This window comes from Fusarium oxysporum, chromosome IX (assembly GCF_013085055.1).
Source record: "Fusarium oxysporum Fo47 chromosome IX, complete sequence".
Lineage (NCBI taxonomy): Eukaryota > Fungi > Ascomycota > Sordariomycetes > Hypocreales > Nectriaceae > Fusarium > Fusarium oxysporum.
Genome location: NC_072848.1, coordinates 3149546 through 3164430, shown reverse-complemented (window position 1 = coordinate 3164430; position 14885 = coordinate 3149546). Strand labels below are relative to the sequence as shown.

At 44.9% G+C, this 14885-nt stretch overlaps 6 protein-coding genes across 6 annotated transcripts; 4 read left to right on the top strand and 2 right to left on the bottom strand.

The window, feature by feature from the left end:
• Window positions 1-1467: 1467 nt before the first annotated feature.
• FOBCDRAFT_232051 (uncharacterized protein) lies at window positions 1468-3216 on the top strand. Its single transcript, XM_059609883.1, has 2 exons — window positions 1468-1704; window positions 1801-3216. The coding sequence occupies exons 1-2, from the start codon at window positions 1567-1569 to the stop codon at window positions 3013-3015; spliced, it is 1353 nt and encodes a 450-aa protein (XP_059465916.1). The 5' UTR covers window positions 1468-1566; the 3' UTR covers window positions 3016-3216.
• Window positions 3217-3627: 411 nt separating this feature from the next.
• FOBCDRAFT_145047 (uncharacterized protein) lies at window positions 3628-5091 on the bottom strand (the record flags this gene model as incomplete). Its single annotated transcript, XM_054706987.2, has 3 exons — window positions 3628-4021; window positions 4076-4120; window positions 4175-5091. Coding segments are annotated over 3 exons (1356 nt in total), but the record flags the coding sequence as incomplete, so codon positions are not given.
• An 863-nt stretch (window positions 5092-5954) lies between these two features.
• Window positions 5955-7153, top strand: FOBCDRAFT_243922 (dihydroxy-acid/6-phosphogluconate dehydratase; the record flags this gene model as incomplete). The annotated part of the gene is made up of 2 exons (XM_054706985.2): window positions 5955-6402; window positions 6450-7153. 2 exons carry the CDS (start codon window positions 5955-5957, stop codon window positions 7151-7153), a joined length of 1152 nt encoding a protein of 383 aa, XP_054562960.2.
• A 457-nt stretch (window positions 7154-7610) lies between these two features.
• Window positions 7611-8810, bottom strand: FOBCDRAFT_243921 (uncharacterized protein; the record flags this gene model as incomplete). Its single annotated transcript, XM_059610563.1, has 5 exons — window positions 7611-7810; window positions 7907-8006; window positions 8330-8393; window positions 8449-8558; window positions 8616-8810. 5 exons carry the CDS (start codon window positions 8808-8810, stop codon window positions 7611-7613), a joined length of 669 nt encoding a protein of 222 aa, XP_059467886.1.
• A 1010-nt stretch (window positions 8811-9820) lies between these two features.
• Window positions 9821-10722, top strand: FOBCDRAFT_243920 (uncharacterized protein; the record flags this gene model as incomplete). Its single annotated transcript, XM_054706984.2, has 3 exons — window positions 9821-9887; window positions 9926-10191; window positions 10276-10722. The coding sequence occupies 3 exons, from the start codon at window positions 9821-9823 to the stop codon at window positions 10720-10722; spliced, it is 780 nt and encodes a 259-aa protein (XP_054562959.2).
• Window positions 10723-11315: 593 nt separating this feature from the next.
• Window positions 11316-14152, top strand: FOBCDRAFT_144574 (bacterial alpha-L-rhamnosidase-domain-containing protein; the record flags this gene model as incomplete). Its single annotated transcript, XM_054706983.1, has 2 exons — window positions 11316-13178; window positions 13232-14152. 2 exons carry the CDS (start codon window positions 11316-11318, stop codon window positions 14150-14152), a joined length of 2784 nt encoding a protein of 927 aa, XP_054562958.1.
• Between the last annotated feature and the right edge of the window lie 733 nt (window positions 14153-14885).

Here is a 14885-nt window from a genome sequence, read left to right as displayed (position 1 = left end):
GGTCGTCCCTGCATGGTTGCATCGTGATTGGTTCTTGAAAGGAGTGAAATTGTGGGGTACACGTGACGTAACCGCTGGGGTCGTAACATAGAAATCTTAGCTTTAAAATATATAATCTTATATAATATAGCAGATAGAAGAAATAAAAGCTAAGTAATAGTAAAAGAAAGAGGTTATTATTAATAATATTAAAAAAAAATATACTTTAAATAGTAGCTTAAATATATTAAAAGAGATATAAAATATACTTCTTTTAATGCCTTATAAGCTAAGATATTTTTATAGCTAAAGAAGAAGGAAGATTACTTTATAATTAATACCTAGCTTGCCTTAGAAGCTTATAAGGCTATTTATAACGCCGGCTTTATAGTAAAGCCCCTCTTAGTAGCAGATTTATCTAGCCTTCTTAATAGTAATAACTCTATTAATTTTTAACTTATATAACTGCCGGTTAATACTAATTTTAATAAAGAAGATAGCCTTAACGGTTTATTAGAAGAAGGGGAAATTGCAATGCCTTTATCGCCGCCTTATCTACCTGACTATAAGTCCTCCCTTCTAACGGTGCCCTTAATACCATGCCTGGCTTAATACCAAGCCTAATTTCGCGATACTTTTATTTCCCTTATTGGAGAAGAAAGATCTGCTATAGGTGCCAGTTATAGGCCTCAGGAAGGACAGGAAAGCACCTAATTTACTAGAGAAGGCATTCTTAATCGGCAGGTAAGCTTGCCGCCGCTGCAGCTATTTCCCTCTTATAGTTATAGTTAATAGCAGATATATAATTATATAAAGCTTTATTTTAATAGATATAGTAATTTCACCTCTTTTAATGCCTTTAGAATAAAGATATATTAAAAATACCGCAAAATACACCAAAAATCAGGCCTAATAATTGTCCTACCCTTTTGTAACTATCCCGGACTTTTATGCCCAACTAAGCTTGCTTAGTTGGCTCGCCCCGCCTCGCGGCATAAGCCAACAGGTAATATACTAAATATTTAAAATATATAGTTTATTAAAACTTAAATATTATTTAATTTAATTAAATACATTTTAAATTATATATTATTTAAAATTTAATTAAAAATTCTATAAATAAAATAAAAATAAAAATCTTATATTTATTTAAAATTTTTAATTATATTACCTATCTTTTTATTAATAGACTATTTTAGTTAGATAAGAAAGAATTATAATTAACTTAATAAATCTATTTAAATTAATTAATATAATTAAATAAAGAAATACGTAATATAAAGTACTGCAATATAGGGTTTGACTTTTATGCTAATACTATAGCTACTGCCGTGGGTCGAATGCTGGGCATGTCACGTTATCCCATGATGAAAAATACGGAGCTAGTGACATGTCAGGATCATGTGACTAGAGACCTGACTCGGCAGGACTTGCATTGGGAAAGCGGGGCAGCTCGCTGAAATTTACTGTATCTCTCCTATTACCGATCAAACTCCACGCCATACTTGCACAGATATAGTATGACTGGAACCTGGCCTCATCTATTTCGATCTATTGTTCTATCCATCTGCCAGTCACTTCCCAGTAATGATGGGTAGTGAACAAGACACTGCGTCGCGCGTACATGAGCATACCTCATCACGATGTCCTTGTCGTCCTATGCAACGCCGGACTCACCAGAAATCTCGGAACGGATGTCGTAATTGTAAGCGTCGTAGAGTCAAGGTACGTTGTGTTTTATACTCAAATATATCTTTTTTTCAACCATGTCGTTCTCGTTCTTCATCTTGGCTGAGTTGATAATTTTAACGCTATTGCCAGTGCGATGAGGGAAAACCGAGCTGTAGCAATTGTATCCGCTTTTCGTTGCCCTGCGACTTCAGTGTCGATCAAATTGCCTCGAACGACACCGTCCCAGAAGATGCTAGTGCCCCACCTGTCGTCACCCCAACCCTCGCTCGAAGACGTGGTCGGCCTCTCAAGATTGAGAAGTGGATCTTAAATCCCGAAGCCTCCGGCCACAAAACCATCACGGAGCCAAGGCTTCATTTTCCGATGCCAAAAAGGATTGCCGATCCATCTCCGCCACTGAACACCAACGACCTGGAGCTTTTACACCATTATATCACAAATACTTCGCTCACGCTCGGGGACAATGTAGTCCTTTGGCGCGATAAAGTTCCGCGACTTGCTTTCGAGTTCCCCTATGTTCTCCGACTCCTTCTCGCGATGTCTGCTCTGCATCAGACACAACTCCACGCGCCTGGTTCCAGTGGTTACCAACAACTTGCCACGGCCCACCACAACATAGCCTTACGCGAAGTGACTGGGCTGCTCTCCACCATCAGTGGCAAGGATTGCTCGGCATTGTATATCGCCACGGTGCTGATATGCAACTATCATTTTGCAAAGCCACCAGCAATTGATGATGAACCAGGCATGGTTGGGGAGGCAGGTATTGGCTGGTGGTACGTCTTTCGAGGCGTGCGCTTTGTAGTAGAATCAATGGGAATGGAAGCTATATTCTCTGGCCATATTGGCCCGTTCCCTCCAGAAGCACCTCAAGGAGGCCCAGCGGATCCACTGGAGACGACGAGCGGCGATGGGTATATTCCATGGGAGAGACCATTGGTTAGTCTTGCAGTCATGCTCTCCGGTTCCAGCACACTAGGCTCGGAGAGTCTGGTAGTGGCTTCGGAGGCGTTGATGGAGTGCTACCGCGAGGTGTATGGCACCGCCGACAAGCCAGAGTATCGAACGCATGGTAAGACGTATGTTGTCATGCGTTGGCCGTGGGTTCTCGGAGATGACTTCGTGGGCCAAGTGCAAAATCTGGTACCAGAAGCTTTGATACTGCTTGCCTACTTCGCCGTTTTAATACAAACGCTGGAACGCTTCTGGTATATGAAAGGATGGGCTAAACATACGATAATGGGCATCGAGAAGAAGCTTGATCCGGCCTATCTTCAATGGATACAGTGGCCTCGAAACCAAATAGGACTGGAGCGTACGATTGAGAAATCAACGACGACATAATAACGACGCACCGAGTTTACAGTAATGGAACCATGGAGATGCTTACCATGTTTCTGGCTATCTATAATTGACCAATATATTTGCATCGAGCATGAAAAAATCCGTTTGAGGGTTCTTTATCAACCTGTAATCAAGATTAATACTTCGCTAAACTTGGAGCAATTACATATATTTAATTTTCCATTTTACATTTATCTTGAGACCTCTGAAGATAAGACAGTCTTAAGGGAGCTCCTGGAGTCAATGTTGTATATAGTTGATAATTGCTTGGCTTTGAACACTACGGCTAGTTGTGTGCTACTGTGTGAGATTATGCTAGCATTGAGAAGCTTAAAAGCTGTGAATTTGTTTAATGCCTCGATCAAGGTCAAGCACCTTTGTTACCACATCATGCTGAAAATTGGGCGATCCACATGATTTACCGAAGAGAAAACAACGAGACTGTGTCCCGACGAAGTGTCTAGCTATGATTGGCATTCAAGGATCCCTTTAATTTCCATGTGATGTGTGCTCACATCAAAAGACAAGATTACCCCACAAACACCGCTGCGAACAAAAAACAATCAGTGTCTCTCCTCTCGTAAAAGAGTTCGTCAAATCTTTATCCTGTTTCTAGGAATATGGGGGTCTACTGCAACTATATGAGTCTGCTTCTTGAGAAAGGGCAGAACTGCTGTAAGGCTTCTCGCCACGCACATGCCTGTCTAGGCTTCCGAAGTGATGCGTTGGTAATTGCCGGCATGGTGATGATTCGAACGAGGGTATGTCACCATACATCTCGGGAAAGTAAGAAAAAAAGTCAGTCGTCATAGCCCACGAAGCTATGTCTTGGATGCGATTTTCAAATTGTGGCGACAAAGAAATCCGCCCAGTAGCTCTGTCGACCATGTAACAATCGCGGAACTGGAACGGCCACAAAAATCGGAAACAGTCTGCAAAGATGTCCCAGAACTTATTAGAGCAGTACCGGTGCTGTGCAAAGACAAATCTTTCTCGAACTCCAGGCCTATACTGATGTCAGATACTGAGACAATCGCTGGGTCCTGCAGAAACGACATACCACGCAAAGAAATCGATAGCAGAGTGTGGTAACACCTGCGAAGGTCTTGAAAGATTTCAGCGGATGACGTCTGTACCAATGGCTTAAACGGTGACCGACCTGCTCAGCAGCCATAGAGGCAATTTTGCCCACAGATCCTGATTAGAGCCAAGGCGAGAGCATAGTTGTCTATGCATCAGTACCATGATCGCCAGTCGTTCTACTTGAAGGCATCTTCGGAATTGGAGCTCATCGATATGGCGGAGACGCCTCCATAGTGGTGATAGGCCATGAGTGTTATTTTCATACTGATCCCATCCCTCGAGTATTACCCTAACAGGAATATCCTCGTATGTGTTGACCTCGAGCAGCACTTCTTCTCCCGAAAGCTTGTCGTAGCCACCGAGAACCTTGTTTGCCGCTCTCCATATATTACCAGATGATGCGTTCATATTATATATTGTGGGTGCAGTTAAAATACAAGCACATGGAGCATCTGACTCTGGTACGATAACGACATCCGTCACAGTGGCCGAGAAAGGCTGTGTTGGAGTGCGCCTGTTTGGGTCTTCTATCATCGATTCAATCATCGGAAGAGATCTTACAAAAAGACTTTCCTGTTGTTCTGAAGGTTGATCACCGAAAGCCGAGACTTTCGAGCGTGGAAGTAACGGCTCCGAGATACAGAACGGTGTGCAAAGCCTGTTGGCCGATGCTGGACTTTGCTCTTCAGGGGCCTGGTAGTTCCACTCGAGGTTGTTGTCGTAGGATGGAGTGTCATGCCACTGCGTTGCTGCTTGCCCAGATGAAGGAATGCACCGGGCAAGAATGCTCTTGACGGAAGCCAGCGTGCTTGCAAGCTGATCTCTTTCCTTGATCATGTCATCAAGTTGATTCGTAAGGTCGATTGCGCTATTGTCGACTTGGCCACACTGCATTCTTTCAATTGTGGCCTCAAAGTTAGCAATTCGAGTTTTATTTCTGGCACGAGAAGCACGTTGTGCGCGACGGTCCAACTCTCTCTCCTTCTCACGCCTTTTACCTCACTAACGTTGTTCCCCGTCGAAATTCCCGACATTACGGTCACAAATGTCTAAGAAGCCCGAGGCTTCCTGTCATGCGATTCAGTTGAAAGAAGTCTGTGACACTGTCGTAGACGAACCTGACTAGACAGATGGGTCTATAAGTTAAGAGGGGTAAAAGATTTGATAGAGAAGTACGGTGGGCAATATATAGGGCCGGGGAGATCGACAGTGTTAGATGGAAGCTGGGGTAAATCAGTCGAAGTCTACTTTGGTAAACGCTAGATGTCCTAACTAGGAATGGTCGCCTATGGAAGGTTTGGTAATTACCCACTAGCTCCTCTCGTGCGGGGTAAAGAAGAGGCAAAGCATGTATCCCGACTAGAATCATAATACCAGCTACTGAGAAAATCTCTTATCGCCACTAAACTTCACACATCTTCTTGATTTAAACACACAGCACTTCCCTCCTATGCTGAGAATTATGCCCTGCATTTCTAAAAGGTAAAGCTCAACACCGTCTCTTGCGGATAGCAACCATCACCGTGGCACAATGTTAGCTGGACTTTGATGCTCGTCCATTTCGTGTTTAGGAATGCAGCTTTTAAGTCTTTCAAGCATCCTTTTTAGTTTTGCTTCCTCAATTAAAAGGCTCTTACAAGAACTGGTTCAAGACAGGAATTGTGGAAAAACAGTTTTTAGTGCACGCATTTTCATCGTGATGTCTATATTTCCAAGGGATTGATGTGATGTTCAAAGGCGAGATTCTTGAGGCGCGATAGAGCCGTACATTCGTCGTGTCACCTTTCCAAACAAACGTGCAATGCGCGTGAGTTCATCTATCCCTCACTATTTACTTGCGGAATTGCGAAACTATAATGCTCGGGACGATTAAAGACTGGTTGAAAAATGGGGATGCAACCCCCGAAGAAATCATAAGCGACATTGAGAAGAACTCGGTACCAGGCCCCGGTGCCTGCGGGGGAATGTACACCGCAAACAGCCTTGCAACCATCATCGAAACCTTGGGTCTCGCTGTGCCGGGATCATCCAGCGCACCGGCGACATCACCTGCAAAACTGCGGGAGTGCAACAGGATGGGATCAGTCATTCGGATATGCCTCGAGAAAGATATCAGGCCGCGCTCGCTCCTCACCAGGGCATCGTTTGAAAACGCTCTGGTGATGACAATGGCAGTAGGCGGGTCAACAAATTCCGGTTTGCACGTGCTCGCAATGGCAAAAACGGCCGACGTTGACTTGACCCTTGATGACTTTCAAAGAGTATCGGACAAAACTCCTTTTATTGCCAATATGGCGCCCAGTGGTAAATATATGATGGAGGATCTTTTTAAGATTGGAGGAACCCCTCAGTACTGAAGTTGCTGGTTGCAGCCAAGCTGTTGGACGGATCCACCATGACAATTACGGGCAAAACACTTGCAGAGAATGTCGAGTCTTGGCCATCTCTGCCCCAGGACCAAGAGGTTATCCGCTCTCTTGATAACCCGATCAAACGTAGTGGGCATATCGAGATCCTACGTGGCAATATTGCCCCTGGTGGTGCCGTTGCCAAAATCACAGGTAAAGAGGGGTCTCAATTTATTGGCGGGGCAATGGTCTTTGATAAAGAACACTTTTTGTGCACCGCATTGGACCAGGGCAAAGTTCCCCACGATAAGAATGTGGTGCTTGTGGTGAGATATGAGGGTCCAAAGGGCGGGCCTGGAATGCCCGAGCAACTGAGAGCCTCTGGTACTCTCAAAGGCGGAGGCTACACTAATGTGGCTTTAATCACGGATGGGCGATACTCGGGCGCCAGCCATGGATTCATCGTTGGCCACATCGTCCCTGAAGCAGCTTTGGGTGGTCCAATCGCAATCATCCAGGATGGTGATGTGATATCGATTGATGCAGAGACCAACCGTATTGAGATGCCAGATGTCTCAGCTGAAGAGATCAAGACCAGACTACGAGCTTGGAGGCCTCCAAATATGCCGATTAGGAGAGGAACATTGGCAAAATATGCACATCTGGTTTCAAATGCTTCAGAAGGTGCGGTTACAGATCTATTCTAGCCTATACGCCAGTCTTGATTGCGGCTCGATAGGCATTAGGTCCATAGAGTTATGAAAATAGTTTGGGAAGTAAGCCTTGCCAGGACCAGTCCACGCTTGGGCTAACTAGCGTACGTGATAAGCGAGCTGAACAAACTGCCAAGTATCCAATGTAAATTGAACCAATACTCAAGCTGAAGACATTGAGTTGAACTCATTGAATTCAATTTGAGACCATTGCTCAAGTTTCCTGTTTACTAGGCGATTGAGTAGCTGTATATTGACACATAACTTGCTTACACGATAGGGGCCTCTATCTAAAAGGATTGGCCCCCAACCTTTTCAACGATGTCAACCATGGCGATCTGTATGCTTACTGTGTCCCTGGAACTATTCAAACATCGGTTCCATTAGGAAGTGCCCCTTTGAAATCCTCGAGAAATCTCCATCAAGTAGTCTCTTTCTAGCCTTTGCCTTTCTATCTATTGGCACTCTTAGGAAAGAAGTCCATGACATCTAGCAGGGTCTTGTTATACGCAAGAATAACAAAAACGTCCTCGCTAGCATCGAAGATAATCATTTTATCAATAGTATCTGCTGCCTTAGCGACATCTCGCCCATGAGCCTGCTCTAAATGACTATAGTATGGCTCTATGCAGCTATGCTTCGGGTAAATTGCTTCGAGGAGAGCACCAGGATAAATAGTGTTTTATAGGTGTAGTAGCATAGAGAATGGTAAGGGTGAGACCTAGTCTAGCAGTGTAATATACTTACTAGGTCTTAGGCTGCTATAATAATAATAGCTATTACTGCCTATAAAAATAAATATAGACAGAGAAGTGCATACCAGGCTACATATATGCCCTACTGCATGCTATAAGAACTTAGTTATCTTTTTATTATGTATATAGTAGTTAGAGAGGTGTATATACCAGGAGAATCTAGTAGGAAAAAACTATTATTACTAAAAAAGTCAAAGGCTTAGAGCCTATTAATTTATAATTTATTTATAAACTCTATCTCCTAGAGCTAATGCCCCCTAAGGCTATATATTAGTAAAAGTATTTATATCTAGCTGATTATAATAATAAAATATAAAAGGGCCATATTAGGAAACATATATATAATCGCTCTTAAGGATTACTCTATTAGGATTAGCTAGGTACCCTAGAAGTAAGGCTTTTTTAAAACCTGGACCCTAATAAGTTCTATGCTAAAGGGAAAGGTAAATAAATCATTGACATAATTAGTATGCCAGTAGCTATATCTGTTAAGATCTAGTTAGTAAAACTCCACTGCCTTATTTCTTTATTTGCCTCCAAATAATAGAATTGATCTTATCTAGCGAGATAGTCCTATCCTCTCGAAGAATCTGGGTAATATCCTTTTTAGACTTTATATTTAAAGTATACTTAGAGATACTTTCCTAGATAATCGGCAGGAAAGACTCTAGGTTAGTTCAAAGCCTTAAGTCGAATAAAACTTTCTTCCCTGATAGATGCCGGACTAGAAAGACAAAAGAAGGGCATTCTAGGTTCTCGTGACCAGGAAGGGGATTTTTCAAGAAGAAATTCAAAGGATAACGAACATAGGTCATGCTGTCAATGACGGAAACGTCGACCACGTGCTGAGAGTAGGGAACCTCCAGCTTTGGAAGGGGTTGAATATTGGTAGCCATCGCAATAAGTTGAGTCTGGACGTTTGATTGATAAAATGGGAGAGAGGATGAGAAAGAGTACAATCACAAGATGTTCAGTCGATGCAGACTTTGGAGGGAAATTCGTAGTCTTAACTTAAATTCTGGACTACTATCACTTGACAGATATGGAGGTCCTTGGCCGGAGCCTTGTAAAATGCAGATATGTGGTACCCACTTGTCGTAACAGATGTTGTAGGCGATCTGCAGTTCTCATCCCGCACGAGGCGGATGAGACTTGCAGACATCATGAAGCAGCGGAGTTTGAAAAAGCCGATCACGTACAAGTCAGCTCAACCTGATTGGCTTCACGTCAGATCGCATGTGGAGACGACAAAAGTCCGTGCGATTGGTACTTGGGCAAAATTCGGTCGGAGACTTACAAGAGACCGGACCAATCAGTTAGTTCGCTTTCCAAAGACGCTAATAAAGATCGTTTCTGTTCCGGCAAGTTTCTGCCCCCTTATTTACAGAGCGGTAGTTGCATAGCTACTGCCGATTACTATTAACAGAATATCTCTAATAAACTCCGCTAGTATCTCGTAGCACTGCGGATATAAGTGCTAAAGGAAAATAACAAATTCCGCTCATCGGACTTACCGGGTGCTGTCAATGCTTTGAAGCGGATTTTGCTCGGTAGTCAAACATCCCTTGGCTCGGAAATTGGTTATCCTGGTTGGCTCGGTATATACAAGTCACCACTTTGCAAACCTTAATCAGATAAGTTCTTCAGAAGCCACGTCCTAATGCGATTGTTTTCGGACTAGCTAGGCTCTTATAGTATGTGCAAGGAGTCCTCTGGGCGGCAGTCGTCGAAACTAGGTCGGATGCAGAAATCACATAGTAAGAGGGAAGATGACTTGGATATAAAAGACAAACATTACCTCCCTTCAGCAGACAATCCCACAGCTCACACAATAAGATACTACACACTTCTCACACTTACACTTCAATCCATCAATCTTTCAAGAAACACCAGTCTCACCTCTACGATGTCGTCGGATCGAGTTCGCTTTGATAACCGAGTCGCTATTGTTACCGGCTCTAGTCGTGGCCTCGGTCGAGAACATGCCCTTTGCTTGGTCGACTCGGCGCAGCAGTTGTTGTGAACAGTACCACGCAAGCTACTGCCGACAAGACAGTCCAGGAAATCATCAATGCAGGCGGCAAGGCGGTATCTCATGTTGGAAGTGTAGTCAACAGAGATATGGCAGATGCTCTGGTCGAGAAGGCAATCACTACATTCGGACGTGTTGACATTGTGATCAACAATGCCAGATTCGCCAAACAAACGCTCTTTGAGTCTACCACTGATGCATTCTTCACTGAGATAATGGACGTTCATGTCAGAGGAAGTTTCAATGTTACGCAAGCGGCTTGGCCTCACATGAAGAAATAAAAATACGGTCGCATCATCATGATCCCCTCGCACTGGATTTTCTGGAAGGAAGAGCAAAGCATTTACGCAGCTGCCAAGTTTGCCCTAATCGGACTCACCAAAACTCTTTATATTGAGGGAAAGGAGTACAATATATCAGTCAATGCTGTCGCTACAGCAGGATTCACCGACCAAATCGTGGCGAACACTAAGGCCAACCAGGGTCAAGAACTCATGAAGGAGTTCGTTCCCGCTGCCCAAGCCTCTCCCGCAATTGTATGGCTCGTACATGAAGATTGCAAGGTTACTGGCGAAACCGTTGGTGCTATGGGAAAGATTGTGAGCCGCATTTTTGTAGCTGAGACGCATGGCTTCCAGGGTGCTGCTGGGGAGGAATGGACGCCTGAGACCGTACGGGACAACTGGAGTAAAGTAGACGATGGAAAGGGATTCGGTATTTGGAAGAGCACTGACGAAATGGGAGCAGCAGTCTTCCCCCGTCTTATGGGCGCCTAGTCTAGGGTTATTAGCAGAGGTATTATGAGTATAACTTGATATCTTTCATAATTTTTCAATAGCTCTGTCCCGTCAATAGTTGAAATGCAATTTAGTTAAAATAGAAGTACTAGTTTTATAAATACTGCTTTACTATTTTGCTTTCTAAGTAACAACTTTCCCTCTAAAGTATTATTTTTAAATATTCCTTGCGAAGCTAGGGCGAAAGGTAACTAATGTGGAATAAATTTAACTAGCCCAAATTATTGGGGGAATAAGCCCCAGTCAAAATGCCACTAGAAATACATTAGCAATTCAGCCTATTTCTTACCCTATGCGTTGCCGCACCAATAAATATCGTATCGAAAACGATAATTCATCCCTCCGTTGCATCATTGTTTGTACCCCTCCCATGATGCTGATACGACATTTAGGCATAAGAGCCAACATCCCCGATGAAACTCTACAGCCCTTCTAATATCTGAGATACTTATCTTACAATTCTTTGGACTACTATCTTTTGGAATTCTTCCACTTATTGGAACTTTCTCGAGACCCTGGTTTGCAAATTTCGAAGCATCGTTGGAACCGAACCTGATCCCCAAAAAGTTATGATGGACACCAAAAGTACTAGCGCCCTGGTCACGGACGTACGTTTCGAGCACCATCGACCTCAATACACCTTGGGGCAGGATAACCCTAGGCCTAGGATCTCTTGGCGAATTTCCAGTTGTCAAGATACTCCTTTCTCTCAGTCAGAATACGAAATTGAAGTCTACCTTATTCTTCCAACCCCTCAATTGTCTGGTGGCAGAGCTGCCACGGACATCCGCGTCTTATTAGTCGCAGCCAGATCAAAGTCTTCGAAGACACAGCTGGTCCCTTGGCCTTGTGAGGCTGATCTGAAGCCAAGGGATAGAGTTTCGGTACGTGTGAGAGCCAGGTCAGCAACTCACCAAGTTACTGCTTGGAGTGATGAAGCTGTATACGAGCTTGGTCTAAGCACAAGAGACGAATGGCATTGTTCAAGAATCACCTCGGCGCAACTTGCAGAGTCCACCGCCTCATCGCAGCGGGAGCAAGTTTTTCGCAAGAGTTTCACGATTCGGTCAGATGCAACAATAGCACGCGCTCGGCTATACGTGGTTGTGCAGGGCGTTTACACGGCTGAGGTCAATGGCTATAAAGTCAGCCACGACTTGTTAGCTCCCGGTTGGACGGTATACGACAATCGTATACGTTATCAAACCTACGATATAAAGCATCTACTGGTATCATCTGCTCAAAGTTGTGTCGGATTCCGTCTCGCTGATGGGTGGTTTTGTGGCCGGTTAGGATTCTTTGGCGGACGACGACGTCGGTGGGGCTCTTATCCGTCTCTGATGGCCCAATTAGAGATTATATACAGCGATGGAGCTTCTGAGTCAGTGTGTTCTGATTCTAGCTGGTTCTCACAGCCTGGCCCTGCTTTAAAGGCGGAGATTTATGACGGAGAAAAGTACGACGCCAACTCCAAGATCTGCAGATGGTCAGAGGACCTTTCCAAGGCGAATTCCGTCTTTATGAGCTCCGGTTGGGAACGAGTCGCAGTATTAGAGCCTTTGCCTAGCTCAGTCAACATCACAGCAGGCTTTTCAGAACCAGTTCGCCCTATTCAGGCTCTGGCACCTGTTGATCTAATCACAACTCCGAAGGGCAAGAAGGTTATCGATTTTGGCCAGAATCTTGTCGGATTTGTGAGACTTAAGGATATATCAGGACCCAAAGATAGCCTGATCTCACTGAGACATGCCGAAGTGCTCGAGGATGGTGAACTAGGTCTCCGACCACTCCGTATCTGTGAAGCCATGGACCAATATGTATTTGATGGTGGTCCTGCGACCTCGTGGGAGCCTACCTTCACTTACCATGGCTTCCGCTACTGCCAGATTGATGGCTTATCTGAGACATTTAATATCCTAGGCTCTATCGAAGCTATCGTCTGCCATAGTGATATGGAGTTGACAGGGTTCTTTACTTGCTCGGAGCCAAGGCTGAACAAGCTCCACGACAACTCACTTTGGAGCATGAAAGGGAACTTCTTTTCAATACCGACTGATTGTCCTCAGCGCGACGAACGGCTGGGATGGACTGGCGATATTGCTCAATTTGCCCCAACCGCTGTAAAGCTCTTTAATTGTGTTGGCTTTTTGAAGGACTGGATGGTCGATGTTGGACATGATCAGTCCAGACGCAACGGCGTCCCACCCTATGTAACACCTGACATTCTAGGAGATGCCGGAATTTGGAGCCTCATCCTGCCAGTTGCCATCTGGCATGATGTCGTCATTCTTGTGCCTTGGGCTTTGTACGAAGCTTCAGGGGATGTGGACATCCTTCAAGAAAACTATGACAACATGAAGAGATGGATTAAGTCCATTCCTCGGGACGAAGATGGCAAGCAGATGCTCTGGAATAGAACCTCTTTCCAACTAGGTGTAAGTATATCTTTCCGGTCGCTTGAACGTGTGCGATGCTAATAGCTTAACAGGACTGGCTTGACCCCACTGCACCGCCTGACCAACCCATGGACGGCCAGACAGATCCTTTGCTGGTTGCTGACGCATTCTTGGTCCATTCACTTGACTTGATGGTATCCATTGCCACCGTTCTCAACCGGGAAGAAGATGCCCAGGCGTTTGCTCAAGAGTCGACTACCTGCCGCCGGCAGTTCAGTTCCGAATACATCTGCCCTAGTGGCCGTATGAGCTCCGATTCTCAAACAGCCTACACGTTGGCCATAGTGTTTGATCTGTTGCCAAGTGATGAGCAGGTATCATTTGCTGGGCGGCGGCTCGCCACAATCGTGCGCCGTAACAACTTCAAAATTGGCACTGGGTTTGCTGGCACCCCATACCTTTGTGAGGCACTCATGCGTGCTGGCCATGGCTCTGTGGCATATGCAACCTTGCTCTGTGAAGAATGCCCTTCATGGCTTTATCCCCTTACAGTTGGGGCTACGACTATGTGGGAGCGGTGGGATAGCATGCTGCCTGGTGGCAAGGTGAATCCAGGAGAGATGACGTCTTTCAATCACTACTGCTTTGGCTCCGTCGTCTCTTTTCTCCACGAAAGGCTCGGGGGCCTTCAGCGTGTCGAACCAGGTTGGAAACGGTTTCGCTTTGCTCCCCAGCCTGGAGGCGGTATAACGTCAGCACATGTAAAGCAATTGACTCCTTATGGATGGGTTTCAGGCCAATGGAAGGTCGAAGACGGGGGCCTGAAAGCTGAGTTGGACATTCCAAACATGACGGAAGCAGAAGTTGTGCTGCCATTTGCTGCAGGAGACACAACAGTCGTACTAGGCGGTGGCCACTGGTCATTTGTAGGCGAGTATCGTGACCGTATGTTATGGCCGGTCGAAGCCATCGCAGCCTTTCCCAGTCTTGAACCTCCAGATAGGCAGAAGTGACTGAAACACTTCCAGCTTTGAAAGACAGCATTGGTCCCTTAAATCGCCTTAAGTAGAAAAGAGAAATTTGATCCCGAGTCCGTTGACAGACGTACCATATTCGAGACCCAATATAGCTATATACAAACATTTAAACCAGTGACAATTCTAACAAAAGAAAGAAGGTCCAAAAAGAGCCCAAAAGCTGGCAGTCTTAGACAATCACGATGACTTTGTGGCTACTTCGTGGATTGGGAAGGAAAGAGCAAGCTTGACGATAGATATCGGAGCAATGGACTTGGACTAGCTGCAAAGTTGGAACGAAACTTCCAGCGAGAGTCAGAGGGCGCACCACCGAGTTTAGTAGAGCCAAGCCACTAAGGACAGAATATTTACTGGCGCTGAGAATTAGTAAATTTATGCGGTTAGCACTGTAATTAGTTCCAGCCTCCCTGAGCCAAGAGAGCCCTGCATTTGTCGTATTTGATACGGCTTAGTGGATTTCCGACGCCGGCTGACTTACGACATTGCCTGTTAAAATGGTATGCTTCACTGGTGTCAAGTCGATCTGTTTCCCTCAACAAGTATAACTAGTAATTTTGAAGCGACCAGGTCTATATATCTTCTTCGTACTGAGTACCAAGGAGTCTCATCATTAAGACTTGTGGTTCTGGCCTTGGAAGCCCTACAACTATAGATCCTTGCCCGATCGTCGGGCGATAAGCCACCGATCGCCTTTCTGTAACGACCACGG